General features: G+C 17.3%; 3 protein-coding genes across 4 annotated transcripts; 1 reads left to right on the top strand and 2 right to left on the bottom strand.

Annotated features, from left to right (window-relative positions):
- Positions 1–208: 208 nt before the first annotated feature.
- LOC108000106 (kinesin-like protein Klp61F) lies at positions 209–6776 on the bottom strand. The gene is made up of 16 exons (XM_017060285.3): positions 6513–6776; positions 5939–6086; positions 5718–5867; positions 4902–5062; positions 4574–4723; positions 3820–4056; positions 3368–3743; positions 2995–3266; positions 2434–2573; positions 2263–2354; positions 1800–2141; positions 1466–1693; positions 1161–1340; positions 863–1085; positions 649–770; positions 209–553 (listed from the first exon to the last, which is right to left on the bottom strand). Exons 1-16 carry the CDS (start codon positions 6575–6577, stop codon positions 266–268), a joined length of 3174 nt encoding a protein of 1057 aa, XP_016915774.2. The 5' UTR covers positions 6578–6776; the 3' UTR covers positions 209–265.
- A 1863-nt stretch (positions 6777–8639) lies between these two features.
- LOC108000105 (X-ray repair cross-complementing protein 6) lies at positions 8640–12547 on the top strand. 2 transcript variants are annotated; one of them, XR_009831847.1, is made up of 10 exons: positions 8640–8951; positions 9210–9415; positions 9549–9717; positions 9989–10430; positions 10542–10641; positions 10746–10983; positions 11080–11241; positions 11511–11741; positions 11813–12003; positions 12101–12547. XR_009831847.1 is itself a non-coding variant. In XM_062081569.1 (9 exons), the coding sequence occupies exons 2-9, from the start codon at positions 9251–9253 to the stop codon at positions 11932–11934; spliced, it is 1629 nt and encodes a 542-aa protein (XP_061937553.1). In that variant the 5' UTR covers positions 8640–8951; positions 9210–9250; the 3' UTR covers positions 11935–12006. The 2 variants fall into 2 exon arrangements, 1 of the variants encoding a protein (XP_061937553.1); XM_062081569.1 differs by lacking the exon at positions 12101–12547 and having other exon boundaries at positions 11813–12006.
- Positions 12224–14875, bottom strand: LOC108000114 (leukocyte elastase inhibitor). The gene is made up of 8 exons (XM_062081570.1): positions 14572–14875; positions 14350–14471; positions 13971–14150; positions 13690–13900; positions 13415–13629; positions 13175–13354; positions 12964–13099; positions 12224–12885 (listed from the first exon to the last, which is right to left on the bottom strand). The coding sequence occupies exons 1-8, from the start codon at positions 14594–14596 to the stop codon at positions 12722–12724; spliced, it is 1233 nt and encodes a 410-aa protein (XP_061937554.1). The 5' UTR covers positions 14597–14875; the 3' UTR covers positions 12224–12721.
- Between the last annotated feature and the right edge of the window lie 10588 nt (positions 14876–25463).

Here is a 25463-nt window from a genome sequence, read left to right as displayed (position 1 = left end):
TTATTTAAAAAAAATTAATAAATTTAATATTTTATGAATTTTACAAAAATCTATATATTATTCATTGTATTCATACATTAAGATATTGTCATTTTTCTTCTTTTTTTTGTTCTGTAAAATAAATTAAGAAAATTATAAACAATAATATATTATACATATTATAAATATTTTATGAAAATAAAAAATAAATAAAAATTATAATTTTTACCTTTGCATTAAATGTTCATTCAGACTAAATATGAAATTGAATATTTAATATATAACATTATATTATATTATGTATAACATTTTCAATATGAGAATCTATAGAATCAGAAGAGCTAGTATGCTTTGATAAATCATCATTATTAAAAATAGGTGCAGTAAATGTTACATCATCAGCTGCAGAAGATACAAATGTTACATCAGATAATATAGTTGAATCTGCAGTTTGCTTACTAATTGTTGTATTATCAGCTCCAGAAGATACAAATGTTACATCAGATAATGCAGTTGAATTTGCAATTTGTTTTAATATTGTTTCATCATTCATAGATATATCTTCTTGTGTATACTTAATATATAAAAAATGTAATAGAAATATATATAATGTATAAGATAATATTAAAAATATATTATGTTATTTTGTATATATAAATCATTACTTACATCATCTTGTGTTGTTTCAAAAATTTTTGTAGTTTCTCTAAATCTTTTAAGAATTTTTTCATGTGGTGATGTTGCTACAAACTGACGAGGATAAGAAAAGGTTTTTCTAGCAGGTGTTAATCCTAAAAATAAAATTTATAAAATAAAGAATAATTTGAATATATTTATATTTTTTCTTTTTTTAAATAATAATAATAATAAAATAATAATAGACCTGTTGAAATATCACGTTGTACATCTTTATCAAAAAATTTATTGATTTCATCATCTGTCATTTGTAATTGTTCCACAAAGTTATTATTTTCTATACAAGAGTCCATTATTTGATTTTCTAATTTTATAGATATCTCTTGAGAAATATCAGAAATTTTAATACTTTTATCTCTCACAAATTCTGCATGATTTTTATTTACATCTGAAATTATCTTGTACGCATCCTAAAAATATAACGTTCTATTTATTTAATATTTAATATTTCATTAAATCAAATTTAAAACTTTATATAAATTTACATCAATTAACGAAAAAGCTATATTCTTATCTACATCCATTTTCAGTTGTGTTTCTTTAATATTGCATTCCATAATATTGTTGTGTTCTTTCAATATATTACAATTTTCATTTACATTTGATTTTAATTCATTTATTAAATCTTTTCCTTGTGTTGTAATTCTATTTGCAATTTCTTCATTCTATTTAATAAAATAAAATACAAAATTGAACTTATTAATATATTTTATATTAAAAGCAATAAAAAGATTCAACTTTTAATTTATTAAAATAAAAATTATAACTATATATATAAATATGATATTACCTTTTTTGTTTCAACAATAATATTACTTTCAATTTTCTCTATATCATTTTCTATATGATCTATCAAATCATTCATCATTTTAGTATTCATATTAGAATTAGTTGTTGCTTGATCACCAATTTCATTACAAATTTTATTAACATAATCACAATTATTAATTGCAATACAATAATACTTTTCCTGACTTTTATTTAACTCGTTGAATTGCGAAAATATATTTTTCAGCATCTAAAAATTAATATAAATTAATATATTCATTTATCCATTTATCATATAATATAATATAATTTAATAATCAAAATCACATAATAGTATAAAATTATATTCTTTATACTTTTATAAATGATTGTTGCTTCTGACTAAATTCTTGCTTTTTACGAAGTATTTCTATATTTTCTATAATATTTTTAACATTTTTATTTATATGATTATAACTCTTTAATTCTTCTGTACAAATTGAATCTATCATTTCTTTTAAACAAATTGAAGTTTGTTTTAATTTTTCAGATATATTATTTCTTATAATTTGTAAGTTTTTAGCTATTTCATTTTCTATCATTTTGTCAATGTCTTGAGCCAATTTTAGAGAAATTATTCTCATTAATTCATGTTCAGATTCAAGCGTATTTGTCGTATTTTTCATTTCATTTTGTATCCAATTTTGGTAATTTGAATACTAAAATAAAAAAGAAAAAAAATATATAAATAGATATAAATAGATATAAAAAGATACATATATATAATAAATTTTTATAATTAAAAATAAAAAAAAGTATAAGATATAATACATTACTTACAGATTCATCTATATTTTTTTTTAAATTATTAGTATCAGATTGATTTGGAATATTTGTTGCTGTGTCAATTCTCTCATATTTAATAGAAGTTTCTATAAATAAAAACACATACACAAAAAAAATAAAAATTAATAAAGAAAAATATGAATTTCTGTGAAAAAGTTTTATTACCAAGATCATTTTTCATTGATGTAAAAAGTTCCTTCAATTTTTCACCATATGAAAATACATCTTTTTTAATATTTTGTAAACAATCAGAAACATTATTTTTTAAACCTTCACCAAGGACTTCAAATTTTCGTTCTATTTCGCTAAAAATCAACCATCAAAATCAAAAATTTATTGTAATGTGGATATAAGATATAAAGTATTTTTTCTATGATAAATTTTTTATATTTTTAAAAATAGAATAAAATCATTTATAAATTTAATTTTAAGATTTTCGCAAAATTCGAATAGGAGCAAACTCTATTATGTATATACATACATATTTATATTTACTTATGATAATATTTTATTTATTATATGAGTTGGTTTTAGTATATTTAGTTAGTTATTAGTTTTACCATAACTAGCATCAAATTTATAGGATTAGATTTATAGATAGATTATATATATATATATATTTGAATGCAAATTTTTCAAATATTAAATTCACTTAAATACATACGAAAATCCTATTATGTATGAAAAAATTACATATCTTAAAAAATATAAATATAATATTCAAACCTTTTCCGTTCAATTTTATCATGTAATCTATAAGAATCTGTTATTGCAGTATCTACAACGTTTACTAAAGTCTGAGCTTGATTTAATAAAGATTGCTCTGTATTCATATATTTTTCTGTTAAATATTTTTGTTCATCTCGTTCTTGTATTGTTAATTTTAATCGATTATATGTTGACTGTAAAGCATCAGTAGCATTATTTAATTTAGTTTTAATTTCATCCAATTCTTTCATTTGAGCAATATTTTGTGATTCAAGTTCATTAAATATTTTCTAAAAAAAAAAAAATAAATAATGCATTAAAAATAGCACTTATAAATAGCAGTCATACAATAAAATGAATAAAATTTTATTTATTAATAAAAATGTAATACCTCTTTATCTTGCATAGTTTTTTCAAGTGCTTTTATATGATTAATTTTTTCTTCTATTTCCTTATTCTGTTGTGAAATTAATGTTTGCATTTCTTTAAAATTATCATCTGCAAGATAAACACCATTTCTTTCACGTGTAGCTAATAAATCTCTTCGCAACTTTTCTATTTCTTCTGTATATTGTTTCAAAAATTCTCGTTTTGAAAGTTTTTGATTAATTTCTGGTCGATTAGTAATATTTTTTGCACGATGTGCATAATCTAGAGTTGATAATGTTTCTTCAAGATTAATATTAGCAGGAGATACAGTTGCAATAATTGATGTTTTTGTACGACCACCTAATGATTCTTGTAATAATCTTGTAAGTTTAGATTCTCTGAATAATATAATATATGAAACGTAATAATATACAATTAATCTTATGAAAGAGACAAAATATTTATTTTTATTACCGATAAGGTATATGTGGTGCTCTTTCAACAAGAGCTGTAATAACTCTACCAAGAGTTAATAAAGATTGGTTAATATTACCAGCTTCTCTTGCTCTTTTATCAACAGAGCCAGATCTTCCTACATTTTCACTTCCCGCCAAATCAACCAAATTTAGTTTTCCTGTTTTCAAGATTTCTTCACCATCTATAGTACTTTCTTTCATATGTACAGTAATTGAAAATATTGTATGAGATCGACTATAATCAAAAATTTCATTTGTTAAAACTACTTCAAAATATAAAATTATATAATATAGCATTTACAAAATCTTAAATATACATATATATATGCATATACAACATCTTAAATAGTTAATAAAATATGAAAGATACGAGAAAAAATTAAATAAAACAAATTAGATATGATGTATCAATTAAAAATGAATTATTTCTCAAATGATATTTACAACTTAAAATATAAGACAAAATATAAAGAATATACATATAGACAATATAAAAATATAAGAATATACATTATTAATACATATATGAATTACTTTATCAATATAAAATATATTCTGAGCATAAAACAAATTTTCTTTATTTTTCCTCGCATATTTATCAACATGTTAAATATTGAGTAATTTTATTTATTTTCAAATACTGGCGATCAAAGATCGTATTTAACTAAATGTTTTTTATCAATATTTATATAGATACAAATTTATAAATATTTCTTATACTTAAAAATTAACTTCAATAAATAAATAATAACCTAGATTGAGTATTCATAAATGTTGCAGCTGTTTGTCTTTTGTCTGATCCCTTCTTGAGAATTTTATAAACTTCACTTGTATTATGTATTGTTACTTCTTCTAATCCATGTACAATTACTGCACCTTTTTTTGATGCATCTTCATATAGTCTAGTTAATTGATATTATATTAGATTTGTTTATTAAAATTTATAAATATAAATATAGAATATAATAAGAATAAATATAATATATTCATTTATTAAAATTTAGATAAATAACAAAAATTAATAAAATAATTAATGTCATTTTATATATAATATATATTTAAAAAATATATATTATTTACCTTAATTTAGATGCATCATGATTATTTGATAGAAGATCAAATATATCTTCATTATAGAGTTCAAGAAAACTAACTCTAACTGTATATTCTTGTGTTTCCAATGCTTGCAATTTGTCAAATAAGTGACTTAAAGAACGTGGTATCATACCAGCAGATGAATCCTATAATTATATTGTTATACATAATATACATATAATATATTATTTATATATGTATATATTTTATTGTACATCTTACATTCTAATATATTATATTTTTATTTTAAAACTTATATAATTAATTATTTCAAAATATTTTTTATAAACACTATAGTAATTTTTTTCAATGTTTTAAGTTTTCAAAAATTTTAAAATAATGCAATTCATAGTACTTAATAAATTTCTTTTTCATCATTTGTTTTTTAATTTCTAAAATGATCTCTTTGATAAAAATACAGATATTCAAAATTTAGTAATTTTAAAAATTATATTTATAAATAAATAGACTAAATGATACTACATAAAATATAAATAAAAATTGTCAGAATATATTATATTTTAAAAATAATAAAGAATAATACGATAACTATTTTGAAATCATAATAATTAATAATATTAATCATAAGTTCAATTTTATTATTTTTTATATGTTCAAAAATATATATTTAAAAATATTGATATATAATTTGCTATTGAATATTTTTAAAAATATTATATATTTAATATATTTCTTCATTTTTTTCATTATTTCATTGAAATTATTATTTTATTATATTTGAGAAATTGTTAATATTAATTTTTTATCTTATAAATTACTTTATAATAAAAAATATCTTACACTATGCCAATATAAACTTGGTTCTTTATTAATTCCTTCCATTGTGAATGTTTTTCCTGTACCAGTTTGACCATATGCAAATACTGTACAATTATATCCAGCCAAAACTTGTTCCAATAATGGATTAACAACAACATTATATACATTGATCTATTATTTAAAAAATATAAAATAAATTATATTTTATTTATAGATGTGTATTTATTAAATACAAAACATACCTGTTTTGCAGAAGGTCCAAATACACTATTAAATTTAAATTTTTTAGAAATTTTATCATATGGACGTTCATGAACTATTACTTCTTTATCATTAGGAATTTCTAATATATTTGTACATTTATCATTTTTCTCAGAATTATTTATAGGCCTTTAAAAAAAATTAGAAGTAAAAAAATTAAAATTATTATAAAAAATAAATGAATTTACATAAAAAATATTCTATTAAATACATATTATATCAATGATATATATCATATATGTATTATATTATATATTAATATTATTGATATATTAATATTAATGGTTCAATGTCAATTTTATAATCTTTAAACATATGAAATTTTGTAATTTATACATTTTACTAATATTTTATTGTATAACATAACATAATATATACTAACTCAAATATAAATTAAATTAATATACATGTAAAAAAAAATTAAGTTTTATATAATTATTATATATTATAATAATTATCTAACAAGTATCATTATTATTTATTAAAATAATATTTTTTTATTTTTTTTTAACTTTTAATAGCTCATTTCTTGAAATAAAAATGAAATTCACTCACCTAATACGAACAAATACTTGTATTTGTTGACATAATTCTTTCTTTCCACTTCGTGTATCATTCATTTTTTGTTATTATTATTATTACTATTTCTATTATTATTGTTATTATTATTATTAAAATTGTTATTTAAAGATTATACCGATTTTTATAACAATTAAAACTTATATAAATTACATTGCATGCATTATTCACTTATTTTTTGAAAACAATAAAATATAAGTCGTTACAATTTAAACATCGAAAAATTTGAAGTTTATAATACTTTATATAGCCACTAGGTGCGCTGTTTGATAAATATGGGTAATACTTATGTTTTAAAGTGAATTTCTACTTATTTAAAATGGATTTTCTATTATTCTATTATATAATTAATATAATTTTCATTATTATATATGCGCATCAAAACAGAAAACATATGACTGCAATAAAAATAAATCTGAATAATAAAACATGAAACTTTCTGTTCAATAAATTCAATTATATATTATATTATTATTAATATGATTATTATAAAAATTAATAAATGACTAATAATAATAATAGCTTACTCATCTAATTTACTGTAATTTACGTATTTTACTGTACATTAATATAATATATGAACAAATGAATATCCACCTTTATATTTCATGTGAATTAGATTTTATATTTTTATATATGTACTCATTGATTTGATAACTTGGTATAAATAAATAGAATTTGAAATTGTGTATGTATTAAATGCAACATATCTTTATTGTTAATAAATATTTAATATAAGTAATATAATAAAAAATAGAATTCAAAACAATAACTCAACGGTTATTTTAATTGAAAAGATAGAAAATTTATTATAGGCAATAAAGAATTTAATTGTTATAATTTTTCAAAAATATTCGATTATTTTGTATTTTAAAAATAATAGAAAAATTATAATATTTTTATAATATTTTTATGTGAATTATTAAGAATTTTTAATTTAAATATATATATATATGAATGTATAATAATTTTTTATTTGCATTTGCTTTCCATTCCATTTCAAATTGGATTTTACAAAAATATCTTAATATTTGAAAAAAGAATCGAAATAAAAATATTTAAAAAGAAAAGGTTTTTTCTCTGAATTAATATTCTTATTTGTTTTAATACGAATCAATTAATTTTTTAATAAAAATTGTTTTTATATTCTTTAATTTTCATTTATTTTTTTCTTCAGGATATATTCCACAAATATCGTGTTCCTGTTTTTCCTCTGCATATCAAAATCGAAAAACATTAATTTTACGAAATGAAATCACTCATCAAAAAAAGTCAAGTCATAGATTTTTATATTTTCTGTATAATATAAAATATTAAAGTGACAGATTAGATATAGACATACTAATTCATCTGTTATGAATTATTTTATATGTTATATATAATTTTATATTTAGATATTTATTTTTAATTTTAAAAATAATTAAAATTAAAGAGAATTTCTAATACATAATTCAAAAAAATTTTAATTATAATTATTTTCTTTTAGTAAAAAATTTGCACGCAACTTATTTTATTATTATGATTCGGAAATTTTTATTGCTATGTAAATAAAATGAAATATTTTATATAACAAAAATATAATGAATCGTTTCAATATGTATTAAAAATTATTATAATAAAAAATATAAAAATAACGAACTTTTTAATTTATGAATAATTTAACTCAAATTTCTCTATAAATTTCTCTATAAATTTATCTAATGTATATTCATACAGCGAAAAAATCTATGAATACATGGAATATTTATGAAAAAAATGTATCAAATAAATTATTTGTAAAATTATTGATTTTATTGATTAAAATGAATATAGTTTCGGAACTTATTATTTTAAATCATAAAAGATTTAAATATATATCAACATGATTTTTTTGCACAATTGATATTTCAGTATATAAGATATAAAATTTTATTAAATTAAGTATTAATTAGATATCGTATTATTATATTTTATTTCATATATAAATATAGATATAATATAAATATAAGTTGAAATTTATGAATAAAAAATGTATACTTTATAATTAATTGTTATAATTAATTATCTTATTTATTTATTTACATTTTATTTCTTTTCTGATGAATATTTGAAAAATCTCTATATTCATTACTTCTTTTTAATTTTATTTTATATGAATTGATAATACTGAAAATAAGACTGAAATGATAATGATATCTAAGAATTAAATTATAAGACCAAAAAATGCATTGACTAATATTTCTACTTTATATCTTATCCGTGATTATATTCGACAATTTGACGGAATAGTTAAAAAAACATTGATAACAATGGATAAATTAATTATTTTAATATTAAAAAAAAATACATTATTATAATAAATCATAAACAATCTCTATTAAACAAAAAAAAAAATATATAAATATAAGAAACTGAAATAATATTTTCTTTTATAAAGTAAAAATCGCTGGCAACTATAATCCCAAAAAATTTCCTGTGATATATTTTTTATTTATAATATGAAACAATTGAAATAATAGTTCATTAAAGAAAATAATTTTTAAAATATATGCATGATTTACAACTAATATTTTAGCATATAATTAAAACATTATATAATAATAAAATAACTAAAATTATATTATAGGAAATTTTATTATAAATTTTGTATGATTAAAATAAAAAGTAATATAAAATAAAATGAATTATTTTTAGAAAATATTAGAAAAATTTATAATAATAGTAAAAACAAAGATATGGCATCTTTTAACGAAGAAGATTTAGAAAATGAAGATTATGAAGATGACTCTAAAGATCTTTATGGTATCAGAGATGGTATACTTTTTTTAATTGATGCAACACCTCCAATGTTCAAAAATGATCCACAAAATGAAATTCCATATTTTTTGCAATGCATAAAGGTATTATAGTTTATTATTTTTAATTATTTTATAATAATACTTTTAAATACTTATTATAATATTATTTAAGTATTAATTTAAAGTTTTTTAAAAAAAAAATTAAAAATTAATTTTAATTTCTTTTTTAACTTAGCAATACAAAGAAATTCTTAAGCAAAAATTAGTATGGAATAGACAAGATTGGATGGGTTTAATTTTGTTTGGAACTGAAAAATATGATTCAGATGAAACAAAAAATATATTAACTCTTAAGAAATTAAATCTTATCTCAAAGGATGATTTAAAAGATGTAATGAAAATAGGTAATCTTTTGATATATATTATATATAAATTATATATCTTATTATAAATAATTATAAATAAGAAAAAATTAAAATAATTTCAAAGTAATTTTTGTTATAAAAGTAAGAATTATATATTAGGTGCTATATAGAAGAAAGCTATCTTTAATAATATTATATAAAAAAGAATTAAAATATTGCAAGAAAAATTAATAGGAATATAATTTATATTCTATTGATTTTAAAATTTTTTAAATCATTTTTTGTGTCTTTTATTATATTTTATATATAGATGAAGGAAAAACATGGGAATACTATAGAGATAATGCTTCTTCTATTTCTTATCCATTACATGATGTACTGTGGTATGCAACACGAGCATTCTCGACTGTGCATATTACTATGTCAATGAAAAGAGTAATTCTTTTTACATGTCAAGATAATCCTCCAATAATAGATGATAATGAAAAACATAGAATAAGAGTAAAAGCAACAAGTTATAGTGACATAGATGTCCAATTATCTGTTATTGGTTTGGGTGAAAATTGGAATCATGATTTGTTTTATAAAGATTTAGAAATGTTATCTGGAAAAATTGAAGTAGATGATTATAAAAGAACATCTTTAAAAGATTTAGTGGAACAAGTAAAATTGCCCTCCAGAAATATGGCAAAACTACCTTGGAGACTTGGAGAAAATGTAACTATAGATGTATCACTTCGTAATCTCTCTGTGTAAGAAATAAAATTTTATCTATATTGATTAATATATTAATTTAATTTTTTTTATTATTTAATTTAAATTCTAGAAAAAAATTATAGAATTTATTTTTATTTTGATTTTAGTAAAACACAATATTTACACAAAGAAAATATAAGTAAACAAACTAATATTCCTTTAACTACACGTACATATTTTAAAGTGGATAAAGATGATATAATGACAGTATGTATTTCAATAATTTTTATATATATATATATATATATATTGTTTATTTTATATAATATAATAATCTACAATTATATAATATTTTTGCTTACATTACATAGGAAGAGATAGATGATATAGAAAATAAGCGAACATCATCACCTGTTCTAGAAATGGATATTCGAAAATATCAAAATTTCGGTTTGGAAAAAATATATTTTACACAAGCAGAAGTAAGATCCTTAAGTACGACGCGAGAACCAGGCATTGATTTAATTTGTATGAAACATATTTCTTATCATCTTTTATATCATGTTGAAACGCCATATTTTGTTATACCAAGCAAAAGTAATCGTAAAGGTAACTTTATTTTATGTTTAAACATGTTAAATTTAAACATTATATTTAAAAAAGATTATAAATATTAAAGTTATTTAAAATAATTTTTCATTATAGATAACAAATTATTATTTGGTGCATTACTCAATAAATGTGAGTCAAAGAAATTAATGATAATATGTGCAGTAACAATAAGAAGTTATTCTGCTTCAAGTTTATATACTATGATTCCAAATGTAAATAATGGTGGATTTTATTTATATAAAATGCCATTTAGAGGTTTGTTTTTTAAAATATTAATTTAAATTATAATATAATATTATTATTAATTTAAACATTTCTTATTTATAATGATAAAAAGATAATTTAAAAAATAAATTTGGAAATATCAAATTACTAAAATAAAAATATAAATTTCATTAAATATTTAAAATATTTTAATAATTAATCAATCTATTGATGTAATTTAATATATTATGAAAAACACATACAATAAATTTATTTTTAAAAAATTTTAAATTATAATATATTATAATTTTAAATTGTAGAAAATGTTCGAAATCTTAGCGAATATTTCTCAGATTTTATATATAACCATAATGAAAAAAAACCTCCAATTGAATCAAATGGAGTTGAACTTCTAAAAAATATAATGAAAAAATTAAATATCGAATATAATCCAAAATTATTTTCAAATCCTAAATTACAAATACAACTTCAAATAGTAGAAACTTTAGCTCTAGATTTGGAACACTTTAAATCATTGCCTGATGATACACGTAAGTTTATATAAATATATATAAATCTGTAAATATTACGATATTTTATAACATATTAGAAATTTTCTTAGTTCCGAAAACCGAAGAGATTCATAAACTTATAAAAGATTTATTAGATGAATATAATAAAATATTTAATGAAGAAACAGAAGACAATATATCAAAAAAAAAAAGAAAAAATGTAAGAAAATAAACAAAGTAATAGAACTAACTGCATTAGAAAGTTAAAAAAAAGATTAAAGAATTCGTACTAAAGAGACAGGTATATTATTAAATATAATTAAATTAATTAATTAATTTAATTAAATATAATTTAAATAAAAAATTTAAATTATTTATAATAATTTTATTTTTAACAGATAAAAAACATAACTATTTCACAATTAAGAATTGGTTTAAAAACATTATATTTGAAGATATTTGATAAAAAAAATGAATTAATTAATAAGATTAAGGAATATTTTAAATGAAATATCATAAAATATTAAAAAATAATTTATTTAATGCGAATTTCTTTATACAATTTATAATTTCGTAATTCTATTACTATAACTTCTGATAATAGGTTGTTTTATTTGAAAAATTAATTTTTCTAAATGAATTGTTGTAATTATATTTGTATTATTATATTTCTAAATGATTCTTATATTATATTGATAATTTATTATATTATATTGTTTTTGATTTATTGTGCTTTTTGTGCGATTTTATATTTGTAATTAAATTTTGTAATGATTTATTTGTATAAAATGAATGTTATTATGTATATTTATTATGTATAATATATGTACAATATTATCATTAAATTGTTAATCATTAATTATATTACATATAATATATATATATATATATATATATATATATATTATATATATATAATATATATATATATATATATATATATATATATATATATATATTAAAAACAAAGATGTGTTTTAATTTAATAGTTACTGATTATTTCTTGTTATAAAAAAAATTTATAATTCATCTCTTTGTGAAGTAACTTCTATATCCTGCACATTCCCAATAAAAAGTGGTATATTGTTTGGTTTATATTCAATTATAAACATAAAGGGCCGATCAACTATAAATTTTTCCGTTTCTTCCGGATATGTACAACGTCGAAGTCTTAAAAAAACACCTAATAAAAAATAATTTAATTTTATTAAAAATGTACATAAAACTTTAATTTCTTTTTAAAATTCTTCATTAAATTCACCTGTTGTAGCTGCAGCTTCAGTACCTTCTTCATTAATATCTATAATTGCTTTATGTAAAACTTTATCAACCATTAATGGTATATTAGAAATACGATTAAAATTTGCATTTGGTTTAAACATTGTAATTAAACCAAGCTAAAATTTATAATATAAATAAATTAAAATTTTCTTTAAAATTAACAAATGAAATTTATTATTTATTATTTATACCTTATTCAAAGCATTTTTTAAATCCATTGTAAACTCAATTTTAAATTTTGGAAGATATAATTCAATATCATTATAGAATCGAGTTGTATTTGCAAGCATTTCAAATGAAAAATTAGTTTGCAAATTTAAAAGACCATCTATTTGATTTGGTAATATTATTATCATTGCAACATCTGGATTCTGTAAAATATATTTTTTTTTTAATTTTTGATATATGTAGCAATTTAATATAGATAATACCTTGTATGGAATTTCAATAAATTTAGCTTGCAATGTTGGCATATCACCATAAGTATATTTAGATTTACTGTACATTGTCGGTACAAGTTTTGTTTGATTTTTCAATACATGAAATATTCTATCCTTTGTATCTCTTATATTAAATATATTTAACCAAGTACCATTAAAATATATTGCATTTATTAATATTAATTTTGTATTCTCATTAAAATTATCTATATAAAGAAAACATTGATTATATAACTATATTGATAATTATTTTTAAAGTAATTTACCTGAAGATACAAAATAAGGTATTTTATTATTTGTTTTTTCATTAACCCAAGCATTGATTTTTTGAGATGCTTCTACATTATTTTTGAAATCTACTTTTGAAATCTCAGATTGATAAACATCTTTTCCTACTGTTAAAAATTCTGTCAATATTTCAAATCCATCTTGAATATACATTGCATTTGCAATATATAATTTAACCATGGACAATTCCTTATAAATATAGAAGATATTAATTGTGAAACATTTCTTTTTGTTATTATCATAATTTTAATAATCTTACATTTAATTTAATAATTAATGATCTATATTCTTCTTCTATTAAACTTTTATTATAGTGATAAAGACTTTTAGTTAATTCATCTAAAGTAGTAGATTCTGCACCATGAGAAAGATGAGACAATATCATATGTATTATTAATGGTGAATTAATAATATTTCCTACATTGGTAGAAGTTAATTCCTAAAATAATAATGACTAAATTTTATATAATTTTTTTATTAATTATAATACAAATTTATATAATATGAATTTTATTTAATAAATAATTTGTATAACTATTCATAAATGTTATTCTTAAAAATTAATTTTTAAAGTGCAAAATTTATCAAAGAATGATAAATCAAAGAATTTATAATATAAAATATATATATTTACTCACTTTATAAAGATCTTTTGTAAAATTATTATAAGAAGCAGATAAATATTTGCCTATATTTTCCTTATTATTTGAAAAAGTGGCAGATGAAGATCCCATCATAATTATGAATATTATATGTAATACTACAAAATAATTTTTATATTAAAATACCATGAAAATTAATAATTATTATAATATATAAATGTAATTATTACTATTTTATGATATATAATAAATGATTACCTGAATATATCATAAAGAATGTCATTTTATATAAAATTAATAAAAGGAATGTAAGAATTGTTTAATATATATAAGGATTTAATAATTATAATATATTCTTTAAATATATAAGTTATAAGGATCATAAAGATTAAATGAAAATGTCAAAATGTTTAAATTATTTTTTTTACAATATGTTACAAATAAAAATTTTTAATATAAATTAATTTTTAAAATACAAAAATTGAAAAAATGATTTCATTATTATTCCTAATATATCAAGATAATATATATATTCCTATTATATAAAGATGATAATTGTTAAAAAAGGTTAAGTTTAACTTAGCAGTGTGTCAAGTATACAAAAAATACAACTACCTGTCAAAAAATAAAATAGTTAAAGAAGAACAATATATTTATAGTTTTATTTAGTTTCAAAATATTTTTTAAACAAAATGAATTCTTTATTTTATTTTTGCCGTTAATACAATAATTTCTAAAAACAAAAAATTTAACTTTATGAAAATATTGAAACAAGTATAAAATTCACTCAATTACTTAATAGAATTGAAGTTTATCAACTATATATACAATGAAAATTAAAAAATAAAGTAAAAAATAAAGATATAAAATATTATATTTATGTAATATTATTTATTTTTAAAAATATTTTATTTGTGAAAAATTAATATTAATTCTACATTATATATTTTATATTTATAAATATGTAAAATTTTTTTATAATTGATGATAATTATATATATTGATAATTATTTTATGATTTATTATATTTAGAATATATGCCAAGCGTATATAATAATAAAAGACAAACAACGATATATAATAAAATCAAAGTTTTTATATTGATTGCAAATATTATATATAATTAAAAAAATATAATAATAATTATATTATAATATTATAATAATTAAAAATAATATTATATATTATATAATAATATTATATATTATATACATATTAATAGTATAATTTTTAAACTATATAAGGTATTATTAAATTATTTAAGAGCAATATCTGAGAATATAAAATATCTAGAAATTATTAAAAATAATAAAAATCTCTTAAATAAAGATAGAATATAATAGAAAGATAGAAAGTTGGAATTTTTGTCCTAATAAAAAGAAAATTCCTTATTTACAAATCGTATTCAAAATTTTATTGAATACGATTAATGACAAAATAAAATTAATAACACTCAAAACTTTTTAGTGACAATTTTAATGTTTGGTTATAATTTTTAAATAATTTTAAATAATTCAAAGGATTTTATATAAAAAAATATTATTGTTTTTGTAATTGTTATAAAAATTAAAATTATATGTATCTCTATTTATTTGTATTTAATATTTTTAAAATTTTTTTTTATAAAGTTAATTATTTTTAAACTATTGAATAAACAATTGAATAAAACAGAAATCTTTTTTATTATGATTAAGATATATTATTTTAGATATATAATTTTTATTCTATAAAAATTTATTAACTTATGGAACTTTATATTTATTTCAAACGTTTTGTCATTTTCAATGGCATACATATTATACATATTATAAAAATATTCAAAAGGAAAATTATTGTTTAAAATTAATGATTTTTTCGTATTTTATCATATATCATTGTATATCATATAATATTAATTAGATAATCTTTTTAATAAAATAATTTTTTCAAAGTCATATCATTTTAAATTAAATTTTTCAAAATCATTATAATTTTTTGAATAAATATTTGAATAATATATTTTTATTAATATATAATATTTTTAATTACGCATATGCATCTAAATATATATATAAGCAGTGAGACAATATTGTTGTTCTCATACAAAATGTGATATTGATTGATTTAGATCATCAAAAAAGTAATCAGCGTAAAGTGATTTAAAATAAGTAACAAAAACTTTTAATAAGAATTTGAAAAAGACAACAAAATAATAAATTCATTAATAGCGATAAGAAATAATTGTAATAAAATCAAATTACGAGAAATATTTATTATAGATTATATTTACAAAATAAATATTTATTATATTTATGAATATAATCCATATAAATTATCTATTAAACAATTTATTAAATTAACAATTATATTTTGATTTTACAATTCTTTGATTATTAATTCTTTATATTGAAAAAAAAAAAATAAATGGCTAAAATAAAAAATTTCGAAATATTCGTTTATAAGTTTTGATATAATAATTTACGGTATATATAAAATCAAATAAATAATAAATGTAGTACAAATTATTACAAAAATTAATATTCTTTTAAAACAGCAATCAGGACGTATAATAGATGTGGGAAAAAATTAAGTTTTCGAATAATTTGAAGATATTTTTTAAATTCTTTTTGCATTAAAATTATTATTAAATATTAATTAATTAATTAATTATTAAATATTTTCCTTCATTTATTTTTCATTTATTATTAATAAAACAAAATTTTATTGAATGTTATGAACTTTCGATATGAAATTATTTTACTTATTTATTTATAATTATTTATTCTATAAAAATTTATTAATGCGTTTTTTTTATAAAAGAAATGGATAAATTAAATTGTTTAATATAATATTTTCTGCAAATATTTAAAAAAAATTATTGCAATGATTTATAGAAATAAATAAAGATTTAAATTTTATTTTAAAAAGTTTTAATTAGTTGTTACACAAAATTATATAATTAGAATAATAATCGAAAAAAATAATAGACACATGAAAATATGTTTCCATCTTCAAAATCACATGTTAATATATAAATTTGAATTTTCAGTGAATTAATTAAAAGTAGTACTTATATTCGCTCATTCGATGAATAATGAATGATATTCGTGAAGCGAATAACACAGAGAAGAAGAATACCAGTGTGAACCTTATATTGCGGAACGATCCATGCATATTGACGTTTGCCATCTTTTTCTTTCTTTTTCCTTTGTTTTATACTTCCTCTAGTTTTAACTTTCTTTGTAATACTTCTCTTTCTTTCTATGTGCTATATAATACTCTTTGCATACAAATTTTGAAAATTTTTTCTTATTTTATCATTGTTCTTTGCTTCATTATTATTAATATCTATGATTATGTACAACTATTTATTTATGTTTAAACAATTATTTATGGTATAAACAAAATTAAAAAATTTGATTAATTAAAAATATAATTCGATTATAGTAATAAAATTATATTCTTTGAATCTTTTTTTTAATATAATTTTACATACATTTTTTGTAAATTTTTATTAAAATAAATCATTTATATCGCAATATATTAATATATTTTTTAATTATTATTATTATTTAATTATTTTTTAATATATAAAGTATTATATAAAATAATAATATATAAAATAATATATAAAGTATTATCATATAATTTAGGATTAAATTTTTGTAATCATAAATTAGTGAAATATTTTTATATTTAATAATATTCTATAAGTAAAATGCAAAAAATAATTTTTAATATAAAACAATAAAAATGGATAAATACTAATTATTTTGAAATAAAAATATGTTCTTGTATAAATAAAAATTTTTTCTAGGAAATACGAAGATTTTTACATATTGATTATATTTCCTCTCATCTCTGTTCATTTTTTTTTTATTTTTTTTTTATTTAGTTCATATTTCTTATTTTAGCTTTTTTCGACATACTTTCTCTGTTTCTCCTTTTTACTTTCTCTTTCAATTTTTCATCTCATCATCGTGTTTTACATATCGATTCCTTCCTTCTCTTCGTATTCTTCTCTTTTTCCTTCCTTTTCGTTTTTCTTTCCCAATGTCACTTCTTTTCATTCTTTCCATCAATTTATTTTTTCTATCTCTTTTTTTCTCTCAATAGTCACTTGTGTCTGTACACGAAAATATGTTTGTCAGTTGCAGACACACATCCTGATTACTAATTCACGAAGCCGCGGACTACTTCTTTGCCATGTGACACCAAATCCTATATTCCGATCGAATGGAGAGTGGAGACGAACACAGTAATCCTTATGAACTTGCAAATCGCATAAAACGTTGGGTGATTATGCAAATGCCAGATGGAAACTTCTACGAAAATTAAAGAGGAAATATAATTGATCTTTTAATAAATAAAATTCGCAGAATTGTTTTTCGATAGAATTTGTTGTTAATCTAGAGTAAATTATAACATAGATTGCTGATTAGTAATGGGATCAAATCCATATTAGGTTAGATTTTGTTGTCAATGAAATGGCTGATTTTATAAATCCTTTTCAAAATCATTTAAAGATAAGTATATTATATAAATGTATAATCATTGAATAATAATATTTATTATATATTAACTTAAAATTTGAAACCAAATAAATACAATTTATATATATTTATAATAAATACAAATACAAATAATAAATACAATAAATACAATATTATTGTTTTATTATAAAACAAGTTATATATTATAATAAACTATAATAAAATGTCGATTATTCAAAGCTTAATTATTCAAATAATCGATTATTATTCGAATACAAGATAAATATTTAAAATAAGCATATTATAAATGATATATTAATATTAATTAATAATATTAATTAATAATATATAATAATAATATTATTAAATGATTAATTAAATGATTTTTTTTTGTAATGTATTTATCTTATTACATTCTTTTATATAATAAACATTCATATTTGAAAATTATTTAATTTTTAATCATTTCATTTATATATTAATAAATTTGGTTTTATCTAATTTTTTTGTTTTATCATTTTATTTTATTTGAATATTTATTTTTCAATTAAAATAAATCTACTTAAAATAATTGATATTCTGATGTATATGTTTATTTCTGAAAAAAAAAATAAAATATGATTTATTATTTTGTGCAAATTCTCATCTATTGTAACTTTCATAACTTTTGTAACTTTATTATTTCATTATTTTATTTTATAATTTTATTATTTTATTATTTATTATTTTAATTGATATTATATCGAATAGTTTTTAAATTATTATTATAAATTTGTATTTAGAAGTTTTTAATATTTAAAATTTTTTAAAAAATTTATAATCACTTCATTATATAATATATTGTATTTTCCATTTCTCAGGTAATCAAAAACATTTTATTGCTTTAGTGAAAAAAAAAGAAAGTATAAAAAAATAAAAAATAATAATTCAGTATAATAACTATGTTTATAGAGAAAAAAATAATAAATATTAAATAAGATTATTTATAATATTAAATATATAAATTATAATTTAGGGAAACGAAAAATTGTTTTTCAGCACTTTTCTAGAGATGATTATTCAAGTTTAACAAGTTATATTATATACATTATATATACATTATTACTTATGTATAATAAATCCAAATTTTTAGAAAATTATAAATTGAATAAGGAATCTTCATTCAGTGCTATAACTTTTTTTATAAATTTTTACTTTTTCAATCAAAATTTATTGCATTGAAAACAGTAGACATGCAATAAAATTCTAAACATACTGAATTTATCCTATGTTTAAAATTTATTTATATACAATTTATATACAATTTATTCTATGTATTTTAAATATCAACAATCATTTGTAATTTTTAAATCAATGTTGCACAAATTTTAACAAAAAATAAACAAAATGGTTTTTGTTTTATTATACATTTTTTTAATCATAAAAGAAATAGAATTTTTTAAGTTAATTTTAAATAGATATTATTAATAGTTGATTTATATAGAATTTTAATTCAAATTGTATAAAAATTTAATTCAAACTGTATTCGAATAAAATCAAATTTTAATATAATAACATTTAAGATGAATAAATAAAATGAAAACTTTCCTAAAATTGAATCATATTCAAAATCTTGAAAAATGCAAAAGTGACAGAAATAGTTAAATCAAAACTGAAATGTTTCTCAAAAAAATATTCTATTAATTGGAGCATTCGAATCAAAACGGATACGAGGAATACGATCAATGATTAGAATGAAAGAAGAAACTTTCTGGTATTTACAGTTAGATCGCTTCGATGATCAAGGCATTGCTTTCGCTCCTAGTCCTCGAATAGAATTCCGGATTTTTCATTTGTCTTAAATCCATATCATTCACGAATCGTCATATATCATCGCGTACTTTTAATTGTAATAATAAAATTCTTTATTTTTTTATTTTGAATAAGATTCTTTATTTTGAAAACTAGAAACATACAGTTTCAGAAATGGAGTTGAAAGAATAAAAGAAAAATAGTGTAACGAAATTTTAAAAATTTAAAATTTAAAAACAAAATTTAATAAAGTTTAAATATATAGTGATTAAAGTATGAAGAGTAAAAATATTTTAATTAATAAAAGTTTAGATTAGAAATGAATATAGTAATATATAGTAATATAGAATTTAGGAATGTAATATACTAATATTTATATAATATATTGAAAAGAATAAAAATTGTTTTAATTAATAAGTATAATACTACTAGGTTTTAAAAGATACAAGTTTCTATAATATTTAACAAAATTCGATAATATAATATGAGAGAATATAATGAGAGAAATAAAAACTACTTTAATTAACATAAAACTCAGGTTCTCAATCTATAAATTACACTTTCAAAGAAATATTAAAAAAGTTTTCTAGATTATTTAAAAATATAGTTTAACTATATAGAGTTTGCAGTATAAATTTTAATAAAAGCAACGTGATAAATAATAAAACTAATATACATATACTAGTATAGATAGCAAGGAAATCAAGAAAAATTAATTAAATTATTTTTAATTAAAATTATTTTTATGGAAGATTTCAACATTTTTTTTATTTTAATATGATTATAGTAAATTGTAATATTTTACTATTATTTTTCTGATTATGATTAATTGTTTCTTATTTGATTATTTGTAGATTATTTGATTATTTTGAAAGAAAATCGCGATTTAAAAAATTTTATATTTTCAACATTGAAAAATACTAAAGTAAAGCCTAAAATTATTACTCGATTTTATTTTTTATTGGTATTTCTAAAACTAATTACATTTTTTTTAACAAATATATTAAACTTTTTTTATTTCTAGAAAAAGATAAAAAATTATAAATTTATATTATTTTAAAACTTACAAGATGTTATTTAAGAATTTTATATTTCAATTAATGTAAATAAATTCTTAAAATCATAAATTTCCTCTTTTATGATGTACATACGTAATAAAAATAAACAAAAAATAAATAAATTTTTATTGAATATGACGATTTAATGATAGAATCTTATTTATTAAAATTTAAATTAATAAAATACAAATTGATGATTAAAAAAGAAACTATTTAAAACAATTTAAAAATTTGTAATATATATATATATATTACGTAATATATATACTATACTATATTTATTATAATACACATTATTTTTAAATATTACAAAATTCAATTATCATTAAATGATTTGATACTTTAGAATATTATATTGAAAAGTTATATATATTGAAATATATTGAAAAGTTAACTCAATAATTATCAATTATTTCTTTTTAAATTTTTATAATTCTATAATTTATTTTGTACAAAATATGTTTAAATCGACTTCAATATTAATATATTAATTCAATAATCAATTTTATTTTAAATTTGCATATAATTCTATAATTTACAAAATATTTCTCAATCTTTTAAATCTAATAAACTATAATAATGATAAATTTTTTACAAAAAAATTTATAATGTATCTGTGAAATATTAAATTATTTTTATTAAATATATTTGAGAGTAAAATTTTTACAAATTGATCTCAAGAATTATTTTTTGCAATAAACATTATATTGAAAGTAAAAATTATCATTTTTGTAGTTTTGATTTGCGAAAAATATCTCAAAAATAATCTTCAAGAGTTTTATTCTCAAATATATTCTAAGATATAAAAGAACATTATAAATTTAACAATGATATGAATTGATAAAATAAAATATGAAATAATGAAATATTGATATAGAGGATAATAGATCAATATGTTAATTTATGAAAAAAATTTACAATTTTTAAAAATAAAAGTAATTTACGGGTATTTATTTAATGTACAATTTCTTTAAAAATATATTTCAATTTCAATACTTTTGTTAATTTTCAAGAAATTTTGTCTTTCACTTGACAATTAACGATAAAAATGAATCGCAGCATCCAAGAAGCTCGGCGAAAGTGATTAATTACCGACGAAATCTAATTAATTCTACTTACAATATATTAAATTTCCTGACATTAAGGTTTAATTGCTATTACGGAAACAATAAAGAATGTCGTTAATTTCGATTATCCTTTTTTTTTATATCTTATTTTAATAATTTTATAATTTAAACAACATTGACTGATATTTTTTTTATCAATTTTTTTTTATTAATAGTTCATTTTATTAAGTCCATGAATTTCTACATGAATTTCTCAGAAATTAAATCAATCAACTTCATTTTTTGTAAATTTTTAAATTTCTTGAAAAAACAATTAACTTATTTTTATAAGTTAATATATTATATTATAATTGTATATTATATTAATTAATATATAAAATAATATATTATATTAAACAATATATAATTATAATATATTATAATAAACATATGACATAAATTTCAAAATAATAAATGTTAAAATATTTTTAACATCATTTTTTTTTTCTAGTTTATGAATTATAGCAAATCTAGTCATTTTAAGAAATTTTCAAATTATTTTATTATTTTTACTTAGAAAAAAATAGATTATGAGAAATAATTTAAATTTGAAATGATATATTTCAGGAAATATTTAAAAAAATAAATAAATATTTTTTTAATTAAATTATTTATTTATTATTTTACGAAATAAATTATTTCTGATTTGTTATTATTATTTGTTATTTGATTTCGATGAAAATAATTAATATACGTCAAATATTTATATTATTATTGCTTTTTATTAACACTAGGATTATTACTATATTTATTATTCAATACATAAACTAAAAATTATTTCATAAATGTTGTTTTTATTAAAAAATAAACATTATTTCTTTAAATAATCACATCATTTATTATTGATTCAATTGAAATATATTATTTATTAAATAATAAATAGCTGTGTTTAAAATAATTATTTTTCAATTATTATTTGAAATAAATTTAATTCAAATCTGATTTATATAATTGATCAATTTTTGAGTGTTTACTTTTGATAAAATTAATAAAAAAAATAAATAAAATGGACAAATAAATCTATTTTTTACATATAGATTCTTAATTAAAATAATATAAATTTATAATAGAAATATAATTTAATAATTTTAAGTTTATTAAAATTTATTTTAAATTTATTAATTAATAAAAGTAAATCTTTTAATTTAATGTTGTTTGAATAAAGATGAATTTATAAACTGTTTATTAAAAAGTTGGCAAAAATATTTTTACATATGATTTGACAATCAATACCGACTGTTGGTTATATAGACAAAAATTACTAAACAAGAAGTTTTAGATGTAAGTTACATTTTTAGAACAAAAATTCCATGTTTCGCAAATATTATAGTTTACTTTATCTTACTAGCAAATATAATTACTTAAGAATTTTTGATTCAAAAAATATTCTTACTTACACTTGAAAATCCTAAAAGAATAATACTATTATTTTTTAAAAATAAAATAATTTATTTAGAATTGGATCAATCAACTTGAATTTTTTTTTTTTTTTTGATAAATTATAATAATTAGATTAGATGATATGTAGAAAAATTTTTAGAAAAATTATAATTGATTGAAATTGTGAAGAAAATAGTAAAGATCAGTTTTACAACTTTTTTATCTGAGTATATAACAAAAATTTGAATAATAGATTTATAGATTTATGTTAATTTTATATATATACATATATACATGCTGAAAATTTCATCAAAATCAATTAATATAAAAACAAGCGTCAAGCATTGAAAAATATAAAAATCTATAAATTTTAGAAGATGATTAAATACATTCTATCATATCGAATCATGAAAGTTTCATCTGTAATAAATTAATATTGCTTAAAATATTATTTTTAATATTATTTTTCAAATTCATTGAGAAAATAGTTTTTTAATAAGTTGTATAATTTTATTAAATTTATTTTTATTCATTATATTAAATAAAATATTAGAGATTTATTTAAAATTCAAAATGTTTATATTATAAATTCAAAATGTATAATTCAAAATGTGTATTATTTCAATTAAACATTAAACTTTACCCTATTTCTAGATTTTATGATTCCGGATGTTGTTCACTTTCCTAATTTTATCCATATTTCATGGATATAATTAATATTGATAAAATAATTTAAATATTTGGTGACTCATTGATATAAAAAATTATTTATAATATAATATAATTAAATTAAAAAAATGATCGCTACATTAAAATTAAATATTTCTGAGAATAATAAATTATTTAATTCAATTCATTCATATGATAAATTGTAATTATAATAATGTAAATTATTATAATATTGGATTGTAAAGAAAAAAGAAATAAAAAATATAACACATTTTTTAAAATGAATGACAAAATTTTTTACTAAAAATTTGCAATTTCATAAGTTTTTAATTGTATCATTTTTCTTCCATAAAAATAGCAATTATCTTTTACCAACAAATGTTATAATATTTGTATAAAAAAATTTCATAAGTAATGTATTAAAATATAATATACATATTTGAATAAAAAAAATTTCATAAATACAAAAGAAAATATAATGAAAAGAAATTTAATTTAAAAAATGTCTAATCGAAAAATAGGATTCTTATAAAAATAATCGAAATCTGAAGAAATTATTTTTATTTTATTTTTATATGATTAAAATATAAGAGAAATAAATTCTTCTTATAAATAATAGTTTTTATTCAAATAATTGTTCAAATAAAATTTTTATTTTATTTTCTATTCGTTAT

The sequence above is a fragment of the Apis cerana genome, linkage group LG11 (assembly GCF_029169275.1).
Source record: "Apis cerana isolate GH-2021 linkage group LG11, AcerK_1.0, whole genome shotgun sequence".
In the NCBI taxonomy this organism is placed as follows: Eukaryota; Metazoa; Arthropoda; class Insecta; order Hymenoptera; family Apidae; genus Apis; species Apis cerana.
This window is presented reverse-complemented; position numbering and strand designations above follow the sequence as displayed.

Excerpts from the sequence above, each read along its gene's own strand:
- LOC108000106 (XM_017060285.3), bottom strand. The coding sequence starts at position 6,577 with ATGAATGATACACGAAGTGGAAAGAAAGAATTATGTCAACAAATACAA. Across the intron at positions 6,087-6,512 it reads CAAGTATTTGTTCGTATTAG|GCCTATAAATAATTCTGAGA; the intron begins GTGAGTGAATTT and ends TTTTTTTTAAAG. Across the intron at positions 1,086-1,160 it reads TAGCTTTTTCGTTAATTGAT|GATGCGTACAAGATAATTTC; the intron begins GTAAATTTATAT and ends TTATATTTTTAG.
- LOC108000105 (XM_062081569.1), top strand. The coding sequence starts at position 9,251 with ATGGCATCTTTTAACGAAGAAGATTTAGAAAATGAAGATTATGAAGAT. Across the intron at positions 11,242-11,510 it reads ATATAAAATGCCATTTAGAG|AAAATGTTCGAAATCTTAGC; the intron begins GTTTGTTTTTTA and ends TTTAAATTGTAG. Across the intron at positions 11,742-11,812 it reads ATCATTGCCTGATGATACAC|TTCCGAAAACCGAAGAGATT; the intron begins GTAAGTTTATAT and ends AAATTTTCTTAG.
- LOC108000114 (XM_062081570.1), bottom strand. The coding sequence starts at position 14,596 with ATGACATTCTTTATGATATATTCAG. Across the intron at positions 14,151-14,349 it reads TTACAAAAGATCTTTATAAA|GAATTAACTTCTACCAATGT; the intron begins GTGAGTAAATAT and ends TTATTATTTTAG. Across the intron at positions 13,630-13,689 it reads ACCTTATTTTGTATCTTCAG|ATAATTTTAATGAGAATACA; the intron begins GTAAATTACTTT and ends TTCTTTATATAG.